Source organism: Schistocerca cancellata, chromosome 5 (assembly GCF_023864275.1).
Source record: "Schistocerca cancellata isolate TAMUIC-IGC-003103 chromosome 5, iqSchCanc2.1, whole genome shotgun sequence".
Lineage (NCBI taxonomy): Eukaryota > Metazoa > Arthropoda > Insecta > Orthoptera > Acrididae > Schistocerca > Schistocerca cancellata.
Window position 1 is genome coordinate 648,521,276 of NC_064630.1, and position 15,313 is coordinate 648,536,588.

The following is a 15,313-nucleotide window of genomic DNA, read 5'->3' on the forward strand; positions in this document are numbered from 1 at the left end:
ACCAATGTCTCCAATTCTGCATCTTCGAAAACATTCTCTCTTCCACCACTATGCCAGTCTGTGACAAAATCACCATTCTTGAAGCATTAAAACCACTCACTTCATGGCCTTTCACTATTAGCATTCTTACCATAAGTGCTTGAGAGCATTCAATGAGACTCAGCTGCTGTTTTCTTCATATTGAAACAAAAACAGTAACACCTCCTGCAAATGATGAGAATTAGGCTCGTAAACTGACATTTTCAATCAAGAACAACTTTACGATGCAGACACAAATCGACTAATGCTTGAATGAGATTATGCTGACTGAGGTCAAAGCCAACTGCCTGACATCTGCGATCTGTTTCTTTCGACCACTACTTACCATTGTCGCCACCTATCAGCAAACGGCAGAAGCAAAATTGTACACCTTGTATGTAAACATGGATAGATTCTGGTAATAATAACTGTGTGTGGCTCAATGTCCTGGTATGAGTCTTTCAATGAAAAGTCACTTCAGAGACTTGTGTCTCCAGAGACAGTTATCCATCCAGGAAAATGCAACCTACAGTTAAATGTGGAATGCAAAACTTGTTTTGCTTCTGAAAAATCTCCATATAATTGAGACGTGACTGCTACATTAAGAAACAAGAGACAAAACTGCTTGGTCTGACCAGAATGTGACCAAGCAACCTTTCAGTTTTCAGGCGTGCACTATACCACCAGGTCCCATCTTGGATTCTGCTCAAGCTTCCCTGTGTTCTAGAGTTGTCACCTCAGTGTGATGTTCGATGGAATACGAAAATACTGTTTAATGGTAAATCCAATAAAATGTGTTCTATCTTTGGTGCAACACACCTCTGGAAAAGCCAGCTCACAAAAAGCTGTTCTCTCATCTCAACTGCTGCTCTTCGTAAATATGTTGCAAAATCTTCGATTTTTTTCTCCTATAAACTGGCAGAGGCACAAAGCAACTGGAGTGCATAAAACGAGAGGTGATGGCCCCCTATAAAGCTGTGCGGCATTTCCATCTTATATAGAAGCCAGACCATTTGTAATCTACATGAACCATTAACCATATACTTTCACTTTAAAGAAACTCATAGAGGTTTGTTCTGCCCAACAATTTCGCCAACTACAGTTCATTAGTCAATCTACGACAGATGTAAGACACGTAAATAGCCAACTACAGAGAAATTTGCTTGACACACCATTAAAAAAAGGGAGAGCAGGGGCGGGGGGGAGGGGGGGTGCGGGGGGGGGGGGGGTGATACAGTATGTAATTTGCATCTTAAATCACAGCTTTCATGAAAGCTCATATACATTTTGATATCAATGGTACCAGTATTGTCACAGGGAACTTCCTGAAAGTGACTAAATCCATCCTATATGTTTCAATCTCCTTGACTAGACTGACTGAGGCACCTGTTTTCCATAAACTACAACTATTCTAAATACCAAATTGTATACCTTGTTCTTGCACTTTTTGTTTATTTCATATTATTAAATTCTGAATTTTCCCTATAGTCTGTTTACCACCACCAACTTTTCTATGATGGGGGATAACCCAATGTTAGCCACCAACTTGAAGGCGCATGGATTTTGATTCTGGGGTAATCTTTCCAAGATGAATAGCTTTCCCTATAGTTTTCGAAGTTCATCTCCCTTTTCCTTACAAATCTGGCAGGATGATGGACTTAGAGTGGGAAGACAGGACACTGTGGGATACATACCTGTCTCGTTCACTGACTAGGACGTGTCCAGTTTGGAAGACCATGCCAGCAGCTGCACTATCATTGCCGTAGTTCTTAGTGTCACACGACCACACAAAACTCTCCACTCACATGGATAGGGCTACTTTAAGGCAGTTTCTGATTTACTTACACAACAAATCTATTATTGCCTCACAGTGTCAATTATTTCAATACTAATAAATAATCCTCAACTTCTTTTTAACTTACAGCATAGTTTAAGCTCTTGCACATGTCAACTTTCATTTTTAGGCAATATATTTTTAAAAAGTGTACCCTTATCTGTACTTATTTATTATATGTAGGACACTTAAAACTGCTGCTACAATCACTGCTTTCTTTATTAACATCCTGTTCATTTCAGTGGGATACTTATGCAGACTATATTACCATCTCATACAAGTACTCATGCGAGTAACATCCCATGTACTCACTGAATAACAATCTACTCACATGAAAATATCACACCCTACCTTTTTCCACTGATTTGTTATGTTGTTATTTGCCTTCTGTTGTTTGAATTTCATAGGGATTATTCTTTACTGAAGAGAGATACTGACAGAAATAACTAGACAAAAGTTGAGATGTGAAAGTTTTGCGATAAGAAAAGTTGAATAACAATAAATCAAAACAAATTAAAGAGTGTATACCAAAATATACAGATCATACTAACCAGCTTTGATATGCCTTCACGTCCATACACATACGCATTGTCCACCAGAGTATCAACCTGTTGTTCCCAATCTTTAGGAAGGAGTTCTGACAATTGCGAATTCTTCACTAATGTATTATTGATAGCACTACCCATTATTTGGACCAGATTTATACCTTCTGCATATACCTGCAATGATCAGATTTTGGAAGAGTAATATTCAAAGACAGTGAACATTCATAAGTATTAAATATAGCTAATGTCAAGAGCTTAAGAAGTTTTTGAACCACTCGTGTATCTGCGAACCTATTCCGTATGCCCATACAGTCATTAATAGTTGTAGTGGGGCACCATTTCAAACATTTTTTAGAAATCTAGAAGCATGGCACCTGCCTTTGGCCCTTCATCCACATTTCACAGGATATCGTGCGAATAAAGGGCTAAATAAGCTTCAAGGGTGATGCTTTATTACTATGTCCTCCATGCAGGAGTCTGTACAAAAGTCAAACAATTGTACATTTGTATGATGCTCCTGTGTGAATGATTTATTAAATGTTAAATTAAAACTTAAACTTTCTTTTTAGTGTCTTCTATTGCCAAACCATGCTGGTCAATGACTGACTGCATAGAAGCCTTCGACCTGCTAGGTAATTTTATGTAGGACCAGAATTTTCTCGGGTTCTCAGCATCTGACACCAGTAATTCTATTTTGGTAAATGCTGAGATAACATAAAAAGAAAGCTTGTAATATAAATTTTTTGATGACATAATAATTTGCTTTTAAAGCAAGAGTGTCATGGCGGAAGCACTTCTTTGGTGAGAGAAATTTGTCACTATTCATTAATTTTCTCTGAATTTGTTTAATTAATATAGTTTCATAATATGAGTCATCCTTACTGATACTATATATCACATTCATCTTGAAGATCACTTTTTACCCAACCATTTGATTTTCTCCATTTCCACACCACTGAGCTTTTCGGAATCCCAGTCTAGACACAAAATTCACCATTAAGAAAACATCTACTCATAAACATGGATGAAAAACTGAACAAAAAGCCACTTTTTGGCAATCAATAAAAAGCAAATACTGAAACAGAAGTACTAGTAATGGCGGGCTATAACAGAAAGCAGTCAACACAGATGATTCAACAATGGCAAAACAATGGAATGTTTATGCTCAGAACTGATTGCGCCAAAATGTGTTGGCTGTTTTCATTTGGTTGGTCCACGACCCACGACTAGTTTCACTCGAAAGATTGAATGAATAATTCAACTGATATGTAAAACTACAACTGAACAAATCTACTGTTTTCCAGCAACTGACTAAATCGATTTTTTTCGTTCAGTTGTTCCTATCACTGATTTTTCTAATGACTGAATGCTTGACTATGGACTACAAGTAACACAAAGTCCATTTTCCTCTGCACCAATTTCTTTCTTTAAATAATCGTAAAAATTATGTGGTTTCTTGCAATGAGATATATTAAAACAATCAATATCTGACATTAAAAATAAGATTTTACTTTATGATGAAAATGCATTAACAAAATCCACCTATTACCCAGAAAACAGCAAACTTACATCAATTTGGCCCCACTATAATACATTCTATGCAAAGAAGGGAATGCAGAAAGGTGGAAGGAGTATATAGAGGGTCTATACAAGGGCAATGTACTTGAAGACAATATTATGGAAATGGAAGAGGATGTAGATGAAGATGAAATGGGAGATATGATATTGCGTGAAGAGTTTGACAGAGCACTGAAAGACCTGAGTAGAAACAAGGCCCCCGGAGTAGACAACATTCCATTAGAACTACTGACAACCTTGGGAGAGCCAGGTCTGACAAAACTCTACCATCTGGTGAGCAAGATGTATGAGACAGGCGAAATACCCTCAGACTTCAAGAAGAATATAATAATTCCAAACCCAAAGAAAGCGGGTGTTGACAGATGTGAAAATTACCGAACTATCAGTTCAATAAGTCACAGCTGCAAAATACTAACACGAATTCTTTACAGACGAATGGAAAAACTGATAGAAGCCGATCTCGGGGAAGATCAGTTTGGATTCCGTAGAAATGTTGGAACACGTGAGGCAATACTGACCCTACAACTTATCTTAGAAGAAAGATTAAGGAAAGGAAAACCTACATTTCTAGCATTTGTAGACTTAGAGAAAGCTTTTGACAATGTTGAGTGGAATACTCTCTTTCAAATTCTGAAGGTGGCAGGGGTAAAATACAGAGAGCGAAAGGCTATTTATAATTTGTACAGAAAGCAGATGGCAGTTATAAGAGTCGAGGGGTATGAAAGGGAAGCAGTGGTTGGGAAGGGAGTGAGGCAGGGTTGTAGCCTATCCCCGATGTTATTCAATCTGCATATGGAGCAAGCAATAAAGGAAACAAAAGAAAAGTTCGGAGTAGGTATTAAAATCCACGGAGAAGAAATAAAAACTCTGAGGTTTGCCGATGGCATTGTAATTCTGTCAAGAGACAGCAAAGGACTTGGAAGAGCAGTTGAACGGAATGGACAGTGTCTTGAAAGGAGGATATAAGATGAACATCAACAAAAGCAAAACGAGGATAATGGAATGTAGTCAAATTAAGTCGGGTGGTGCTGAGGGAATTAGATTAGGAAATGAGACACTTAAAGTAGTAAAGGAGTTTTGCTATTTGGGGAGCAAAATAACTGATGATGGTCGAACTGTGTGATCCTTTTTAACATATTGAAATTGATATTGCTTTTGTAGTTGCTCTGTCCTATGACAGGTCATTTATTTCAGCAGTAAATTTCTGATTTGTCTGACCACATTTTTGTTATGTTCATTGTTACAAAACACTGAGATGTAAATATCGGATACATGTAACATAAGAAATAGTGTATGCTACAATGTTATATGGCAGAACGAAACTGGCAAATAAAAATAAATACCCAGAATCAAACCCTCAACCTCATGCATGCTAATACAAAACGCTACCTGCTGCACCAACTGCACAGTACTACTACTGTATGCTGACAGAGGCGGTTATGTGATTACAGTGCTGCTAGATTGCCAATATTTAATGTCCACTTACTGATGGAAATATGGGTAGTATGAAATTTTGTGACAGACATTTTTGTGTTGCTAGCATGTGAGGAATTGCGCTACGAAGTCTGAAAGCACAAATTTTTCTTCACATTGTATAATGGTTAGGCAGAGATTTAGGAGCCACATTTTAAATTGTAAGACATTTCCAGGGGCAGATGTGGACCCTGACCACAATTTACTGGTTATGACGTGTAGAGTAAAATTGAATAAATTGCAGAAAAAGATAGGAAACTAAGGAGATGAGACCTGTATAGGTTGAAAGAACCGGAGGTTGCTGAGTGTTTCAGAGGTAGCATTAGGCAATGTTTGACAAGAACGGGAAAAAGGAATACTGCAGAAGATAAATGGGTAGCTTTAAGAAATGAAATAGTGACTGCAGCAGATGATCAAACAGGTAGAAATGCAAGGCCTAGTAGAAATCTCTGGGTAACAGAAGAGATACTGAATTTAATTGATGAAAGGGGAATGAAATAAATTGATGAAAGGAGAAAATTTAAAAATGCAGCAAATGAAGCAGGCAAAATGGAATACAAACATTGAAGAAATGAGATTGACAGGAAGTAGAAAATTACTAAGCAAGAATGGCCACAGGATAAATTTAAAGAGTTAGAAGCATATTTCACTGGGGAAAAAATGGATACTGCTTACAGTAAAATTAAAAAGGCCTTTGAGGAAAAGAGAAGCATCTGTGTGAATATCAAGATCTCAGATGGAAAACCAGTACTACGCAAAGAAGCAAAAGCTGGAAGGTGGAAGGAGTATATAGATGGTCTATACAAGGGAGATGTACATGATGGCAATATTATAGAAATGGAAGAAGACGTAGATGAGGATGATATGGGACATATGATACAGCATGAAGAATTTGACAGAGCAAGTAAAGACTTAAGTTGGAACACAGCTCCAGGAGCAGACAACATTCCATTATTACTACTGATAGCCTTGGAAGAGGCAGCCCTGACAAAACTCTTCCATTTAGTGTGCAAGATGTGTAAGACAGGTGAAATGCTCTCAGACTTCAAGAAGAATACAGTAATTCCAACTCCAAAGAAATCAATTGCTGACAGGAACAAAATTACTGAACTATCAGTTTAATAAGGCATGGTTGCAAAATTATTAACACAAATTCTTTAAAGAAAAATGGAAAAATTTGTAGAAGCCAATCTCAGGGAAGATCAGTTTGGATTCCAGATAAATGTAGGGACACACAAGGTAATACTGACCCTACAACTTATCTTAGAAGATAGGTTAAAGAAAGGCAAACCTACATTTATAGCATCTGTAGACTTAGAGAAAGCTTTTGACAATGTTGACTGGAATCCTCTCTTAGAAATTCTAAAGGTGGCAGTGGTAAAATACAGGAAGCGAAAGGCTATTTACAACTTTTACAGAAACCAGACAACGATTATAAGAGTTGACAGGTGGGTGGCACTGGTTGGAAAGGGAGTGAGACAGGGTTGTAGCCTATCCCCAATGTAATTCCATATGTACACTGAACAAGCAGTAAACGAAACAAAAGAAAAATTTAGAGTTAGAATTAAAGTTCAGGGAGAAGAAATAAAAGGTTTGAGGTTTGCCGATGACACTGTAATTCTGTCAGAGATAGCAAAGGACTTGAAAGAGCAGTTGAACGGAATGGATACTGTTTTGAGAGGAGGAAATAAGATGAACAACAACAAAAGCAAAACAAGGATAATGAAATGTAGTCGAATTAAATCAGGTGATGCTAAGGGAATCAGGCTACGAAATGACACACTTAAAAGTAGTAGATGAGTTTTGCTATTTGAAAAGGAAAATAACTGATGATGGTCAATGTAGAGAGGATATAAAATGGGGACTGGCAATAGCAAGAAAAGCATTTCTGAAGAACATAAATATGTTAACATAAAATACAGATTTAAGTGTTACAAAATCTTTTCTGAAGGTATTTGTCAGTAGTGTAGCCATGTATGAAAACGGAACATGCATGATGAAAGGTTTAGATAAAAAGAGAATAAAAGCTGCAGAAGAATGCTGGAGGTTAGATGGATCAATCACATAATTAATGAGGAAGTACTGACTAATATTGGGAAGCTGTGATGAAGCAAGCTGGGATCTCTTCACTTCCTCTCTTGTTTTGCCATCTGCATGCTTAAATTCATTTTATTTTCACTTTTGCCTAATTACCATTAACATGCATGTGTATAATCCGTGTTTCCATAAAAGAGAAAGGTTGGCCCTCAGCCTTAAGGAATATAGCACCAGTCTAATTGTGTGCTTAGTTTTGTGTATGTAATTAATTTCCTAATTTATTATGAGCATTCCTAGTTAATATCTTTTGCTATAGGGTGAAATCAGTAATTGTTTCCTGACTTATATTCTACAGTTGACTTATAAACAAATATAAATTATGTACTAATTACAAACATTTGGAAGAAAAACTACTAGGATTCTTAAAGTATTTACTTGGCTCTAATCGAAAACATATTAGCAGAGCCACCCCTTTTTCCAAAATAATTACCAGGTTTGTCAAAAGTATTGTTTGTATAACTATATCTGTTACTTTCGTTATTTAACCAAATAATTTGGTCTAACCTTTCTGGTAGGAGTAACTGTTAAAAAGAAGGAATTTTTACATGTATTCAGTTAACTTATGTTTTAACTGTGATTTCTGTACTTAAACATCGAACAATGTATGGTTTCAGTTCCTATTATTGTAAGGATACAGGGTGTGGCAGTCAAACCTGCATTTATTATTAATGTGTGGAAGCGTTGGAAGTAGTGTGGAGTGAGTAACCAAGGTCACCACTGCATTCCACAACACAAAGCATTTCAGTAGCTATGGAGCAAAGGACTAAGCAACAACGGTCATTTGCAGGGAAAGCATTCTACCAAAGCGGTAGCTATGTAGCCGCACAGCATTATTTCCAGATTCATTTTTCAAATTAATCGTAATAGGCCGGTGTCTTTGGTTAACTCAATAAAAACTTAGGTCGAAAACATTGAAAATATCAGTGAAACAACAAGGATAAGGTGGCAGAGTGAAGACAGTTCGTACTCCTGAGAGAATGTGGAACATGTATAAATTGCTGTATGGAAAAAGCCCTCAGAGATCAGCTCGTAGACAGAGTGTTGCACTTGGAATTTCTGTCAGGATCGTCCGAAGGATTTTCAGCTTAGACTTACATCACCACCCATACAAAATCCAAGTGGTTAATGCTTCGAATAATAACGACTTTATGGTCCGACAGCATTTCTGAGAAAGTCTTTGGCAAATGATTGAAGAAAATGATGAGGTTCACAACCTCTGGATGACTGGCGAGGCAAATTTTCACCCCAATGGATATGTGAACAAACAGAACTTCAGATATTGGAGTGATCAGAACCTTCACCAACTCCATGAAAAACCCCTACACTGAACCAAGGTAACAGTTTGGTGTGCAGTGCCCTCATTGGGAATAATAGGTCCTTATTTTTTTTAAAAACAAAAGAGGGCAATCTGTTACTGTGAATGCTGAGCACTATTCAACAATGTTAAGGACATTCTTCATACCTCAGCTTCATCAATATGCAGTGAATGTTGAAACATTATTTCAACAAGATGGAGCAACAAGTCCCACAGCCCGCATGAGCATTAACGTTCTCAATGAAGTTTTTCCTAAGCGGGTGCTTTCCAAGAATGAAGCAATTGCTGAGAGAATTCCTCAGGGTATGCTCCATCATGTGATGGACAACTTTGTAAATCGCCTGTGACAATGCCGCAATCGATAACGGCACCATCTTGCTGAAATTACTTTCAAACAATGAAAAAAACAATAAGATTGTATGAATAAAATTTTGATATCTGCATCCGTGTTTATTTTACATTCATTTAAAAAATGCAGGTTTGATTGCCACACCCTGTATAAAGGACTGATTTTTGCTCCCGAGACAGTCAGTCCACGGTCGATTATCAGATGTGAAACATGTATTGATTAGAATAACAACAATGCATCAATTTAACAGTGGAATAAATGAAACACAAATAGGCCATGTGGTAGAACAATTAATGACAATGTCTCTTTAATTTATTTGAAAAATAGTGTCACACATACTGTATTATTCTGCAAGAACTGTGAACTGTTTGGTTAGGTTTTTTTTGCTCACAGATAATCAACAGTAAACTACTGTAGCAATGTGCAGATACTGCCTGAAACCTGTTGATGAGGTTTTTCAACATTTACCAAAAGCGAACTGGCCATATAATTGTGTAATATTGGGTTGTGAACAGAGAAATGAAAGAAAAGAATTGTAAAATGCAATAGTGCTACTATTGGCTACATCATTTACAGTTGTCAATGTTGAACTCCCCCCCCCCCCCCCCCTCCCCCAGTACAGTCAGTCAGTCAGTACAACAATGCAGTACGTCGATACCGAAGACTATCAGCAAACAAATAAAGCAGGCGAACATCACAAAGCCAAGATGTTTGTGGCACAGTTTGACCAAATGGAGGGATCAGTTTGTAGAGTTTGTAGGACACATTCTGAGATATCAAGGGATCACCAATTTAGCACTGGAGGGATGTGTGTGTGTGTGTGTGTGTGTGTGTGTGTGTGTGTGTGTGTGAGGGGGGGGGGGCATAAAAATCATAGAGGGAGACCAAGAGATGAGTACAGTAAGCAGATTCAGAAAGATGTAGGTTGCACTAGCTATTCGGCGATCAAGAGACACATACATGATAGGGTAGCACGGAGAGCTGCATCAAACCAGTCCTCGGACCGAAGACAACAAAAAAAGTCTTGGACAAAAAATAAATAATAAATAAAATGAATGTGATACTAAACAGGCGAAAAGTTACAAGAATGCAACAAAGAAATGGACATAAAGATTTAGAACAGGAGTGTTCAAACTTTTAGGCTACTGGAACCCACATTGGAAGAGGATGAGTTTTTTTGGGCACACACAATATACTTAACTAACAGTAACCACTTTGGGAGGGGATAGAGAGAGAGAGAGAGAGAGAGAGAGAGAAGGACATCATGTGGTGAAGTTTCAAATCGAAAATAATTCTTCATAGCTTTCCATACATGAAATTTTATATTTTAAGAGGAGTTTATGTAGAAACAACAGGGAGATGGAAAAAATAAAACAGAAACAAAGAAGTGATGTCAGGGGAAAATCAAAATAAAATAAAAAACATAATAGAAGGCTGAAAGGATGCTAAAAGAAGAAAGTAAAGACAAAAGCAGAAGTAATAAGAAGTACTGAAACAGGTAGAAAAGGAAAAATGATGTGGATGAATAAGCAAGAGCAGAACTGAGAGACTGTAGAAATAGAGAGGAAGATAGCACAATATCAGAAAAGGATAAAGGAAACAGGGAAGAAGTGGCAGAGAGCTGTGTATGTTATCATAAATGGGAGGTAGGATTGGCAGACACTGAGAATAGCAAGGCACCAAAAACTGATTCCCTAATATTAATAGGCGGTTGCTACAACTACACATTGTGCCTCATCAATTTCAACAGTATCATCCCATTGGTATTTTGCTGCATAATGCCCAACGATAGTCTCAGAATGAGGTAGTGAAAATCTCTATGTACAAGAAACTTGTAAACTGAGACAATTTGTACATCACCCTAAAAAACATGGGATTCCTGCAATTTAATTATTTTAAATATCATGTCACCAAATAATAATTCTGAGATACATCCACACACACACACACACACACACACACACACACACACACACACACACACACACACTCTGTCTGTGGTCATGATATCTGGACTCTTATAGATATAGACCATAGATAGACCAAAACCTTAGCACTTGCACAAAACATTGTATTCTTCAATACTGTTATCATTGAAATAGGGCTGATTATAATACAAGAATAATTGAGCAGTTACATTTAGACAATGTTCTTAACCTCACTGGACTCGCATTTGGGAGGACGAAGGTTCAATCCTGCGTCCGGCCATCCTGATTCAGGTTTTCCGTGATTTCCCTAAATTGCTCCAAGCAAATGCCAGAATGGTTCCTCTGAAAGGGCACGGCCGACTTCCTTGCCTGTCCTTCCCTAAACCGATGAGACCGATGACCTTGCAGTTTGGTCTCTTACCCCAAAAACCCCAACCAACATATCCACACATATCTTAACCTCATCCTTTTAAATGCAACTGCTGAAGATTGCTGCAAATTCGAAAAATTTTCTCAACAATGAAATCACATAATACTGTTATTTTCTTTATTTGAGTTCCCTCTTTTTCTGTTAAATATTTTGTCCTTCCTTGATAATTTATTTTGAAATATATAATTTTTTATGAGCTGCTCTTCATCGCCCCTCTGTGTATCCCTCACAGTAGTTTATTCGCATTTCCTACTTTTGTTTTAATCAGAATCCAGTAATTCGTTACGAGTTTATGCCATCATGTTTGACTTACTGACTGGATGTACATCGTTACAAGTAGTCTGAATCTGACTGCTGGTGAAACTTCTGATTCATACTCTGAATCTACACATTCAATGTCTATGTTTTTGAACTTTTTTGTCCGCTTGATTTCTGCTGTTTCATGGCTTAAGTGTTTGATATTGGATTATTAAAAGTTTGATCAATAAATTTACCTGAAGTGCAAGAAAAACTGAAGTACAGCACAAAAATATGATTAATGCCAGGATTACAGTAATGCTTGCAGCAGTGTCGATTAGGTTTTTAATCGCTTCCACAAGTTTTTCATTACACCTGAGGAATATCTGCAACACAAAATGCAACAGTCATTTTCACAGTTCAGTAGACATACAATTCAAGATATTTTAAACAATGGAAAATCCAGTCTGGAATAAAAACGATATGAATTAGGATAGACTGCTACTCACCACATAAAGGGGGAATTCTGCGACTGACAGACACATTTAAAAGAACAGTAAGCTATTGTATCAGCCTCTTCCTCCCCCCCCCCCCTTTTCAGATTTATAAAATTGTACATGAATTCACACATGCACAACTCACGTACACATGGCCACTGTAACCTCCAGGCTCTGAGGCCCTCAACCGACTGGAGACAACAGTAGTCTCTCTCTCTCTCTCTCTCTCTCTCTCTCTCTTTCTCTTCACAGCACTTTTATCATCTGTTAAAGGTTAAAACAGTAGTTCTACCAAGCAGAAATTTTTTTGTCAAAAACTAAATTTTACTTCTATATTATGAGTGGCCTCTGTCATCAAAATACATCAGCTGCTATAACACTGTGATGCACAATGATGTGTTCCTTAAGCTCCTACATTATCAGAAAAATTAATATGCAGTTATATACATAATGGATTGTAAAATAAAATTAGAATGTGGTTATATAAACAACTGATCTCTGATAATGAAACAGTACACAAAGAAACTCAGGCATAACTCATTTCCCTAACAAGGAACTTTTTCACATTCTCTGCTGTGGAATAGAGTGCATACAATCAGTACACCTTTTGTTTTTATGTCTACATGTAAATAAGAAGAAACTTCATGGAATTAAGATTCCTTCTTCTCATCCTACAGTCAAACTTGCTGTATCACCTTTGGCCTCTATGTTTGTCATGGCCACACTAGAAAGTTTCAGGTATTCAACTTACTGTTTTTGGTTGTAATTTAGCAAATGGAGTCTCAATTGCTATATGTATGAAGTGCATATATGTTTCTCTTTAACTACAATATTAAATCTTGTGATGCTATGCATAGAGGTAAATCAGGAACTGATGTTTGATCTTGTATCACAATCTGAAAATTACTTGAGCTTGTATTTTATCACATTTAGACATTGACCTAGAGATGTATAATCTATTAATGATAATTGCCTCTAATAGTGCCCCCTGAGAACTTCTCACTACCAATCACATAAGTAGAAAACAATATCTCCATGAAACGGAATATTTTTATATAATACTAGCTGCTGTCATTATGGACTGTCCCCTATGACAATCATACAGTAAAACATACAAGATGTGAATCCAAATGGCAGGTCACAAGTGTCACGACCTCGACCTCTACCCTACTGCCTCCTCTCCCCCTCCCGCAAGGCACAGGTGGAAAAAAAAATTACATATATGAATTCCCAAATTTCTTGGCTAACTTTTGGAGAATAAAGTAGCACAAAAGCTAAGATAATCAAAAACAGAGAAGAATTCTAGAAAATTATAAACTGTGTATAACATAAGATAATTCAGTTTCTTGTGCACATCGATGGGTTCGTACTGTGTCTGACTCCAGGGAAAATTACAGTCAGGTAAAGGCGACCATTCACAGAGCAGCAGTACCTGCTGCTGACAACATATTTGACATGATTCTTGGAGTCACAGGCAAGACTGAAAAGCCAAAGGCAGTTGAATAAGGCAAGAAAAAAAGGGAAAGTACTTGATTACTGAAAATTGAAACAAACAGCTGTATTGTTGATCCAAAGGTCATTTATTCAAAACATCTACCAGTGTCGACACAAAAAAGCACCATGTTCAGAGCCCAAGCATAAATCTGCTATCAGCTTATGAACCACAGTGACAAAAAGCAATGGAGTCTTCAAATGGAAACAGTGCGACTTATTAAGCATGTTACACCAGCATGTGCAACCAAGTAGGTTGAGTGCAGTGGGGCCAAAATTAACAGTGTGGTTTACTGAACAAACTACAAGCTTAACATGAATCAGACCAGATATGTTACTGAAATCACTGATGATAATGTGGAAAAGTAAAGAAAATGGTGCGGCAGAAAAGTCTGATCCAAAATTATTGAATTTCAACCACAAATGACGTTCTTCAGGAGTTGCTGAATGAAATCGACAGCAATCCAGAACTTCCAAAGGTAGTTATAAACAGGAGACCAAACAATGATACATGGGTTATGATATCAAAACCAAGGCCCAATTGTCCCAACTGAAACCACCTGAAGAGCTGAGACTGAAAAAATAAATAAATAAATAAAAAATTGGCATGTTCAATCATTTGTGAAGGTTTTTCTCGCGGACTTCTTCGATTAACATGGGATAGTGCATTATGAGTTCCTGCCTAACAGTTGCAGAGTCAATAAGGAATACTACCTGGAAGTTACATGCAATTTGTGTGAAGCAATCCAAAGAAAATGACCATAACTGTGGCAAAACAGCTCGTGGAAAATGTGTCCTGATTCAGCTTCCACTTACACCTTAATGTTTGTTCGTGATTTTTTGGGAAAAATATAAAAATCCACAAAGAACTGGCCTGCAAATCTCATATGAGAAAACCCAATACATAGAAAGAGTGCCACAAGACAAATTGCCTATTGTGACAACCCATGGGAAAATCATACAAGTACCACATTTTAAGTACCTGGGAGAAATCATCCAGCCATTAGGGATCAACCTAAAGGCCAATGAGGAAAGAATAAAAAAACCACAGAAAGCATATAAACTCACGTGGAACTATTATAACAAAAAGTCCATATCCATTAACGCAAAATTGAGGCACTACAACACTTTCGTACTTCCGGAGGCACTGTATGCATCTGAAACAACACAAATAGGTGGGCAAACTAAAATCAAAGAAATAGAGAAACAAGAAAGGAAAATTCTCAGGAAAACTTTTGGCCCGATACAAGAGCAAGGAATCTGGAAGAAGAGACCAACATCAGAATTATATAAATACACAGACAAGATTACGGATACAATAAGGAAAAGAAGAATGCAGTTCTACGGACATATCCACAGGATGAATGAAAACAGAATTTCAAAGCGAATTCTTAAAGTCATCAACTCAGGCACGGGAAAAACAAAATGGATAAAAGAAGTTGAAGAGGACCTCAGACAAGCACACATAACAGTAAACGATGCAGAAAACAGAACTGAATTCAGGAACATCATCAAAAAACA

At 37.2% G+C, this 15,313-nt stretch overlaps 1 protein-coding gene across 2 annotated transcripts in view; it reads right to left on the reverse strand.

The window, feature by feature from the left end:
* LOC126187677 (transmembrane protein 245) overlaps nucleotides 1-15,313 on the reverse strand; it is a 246,221-nt gene that overhangs the window by 164,770 nt on the left and 66,138 nt on the right. For both annotated transcript variants that reach the window (XR_007537772.1, XM_049928911.1), the window contains exons 6-7: nucleotides 12,062-12,190; nucleotides 2,404-2,571 (exon numbers count right to left, since the gene is read on the reverse strand). Coding sequence is in view for 1 of the 2 variants with exons in the window: in XM_049928911.1 (XP_049784868.1) it covers nucleotides 2,404-2,571; nucleotides 12,062-12,190 (297 nt within the window). In the remaining variant the exon portion in view is untranslated. The remainder of the gene's footprint in view (nucleotides 1-2,403; nucleotides 2,572-12,061; nucleotides 12,191-15,313) is intronic.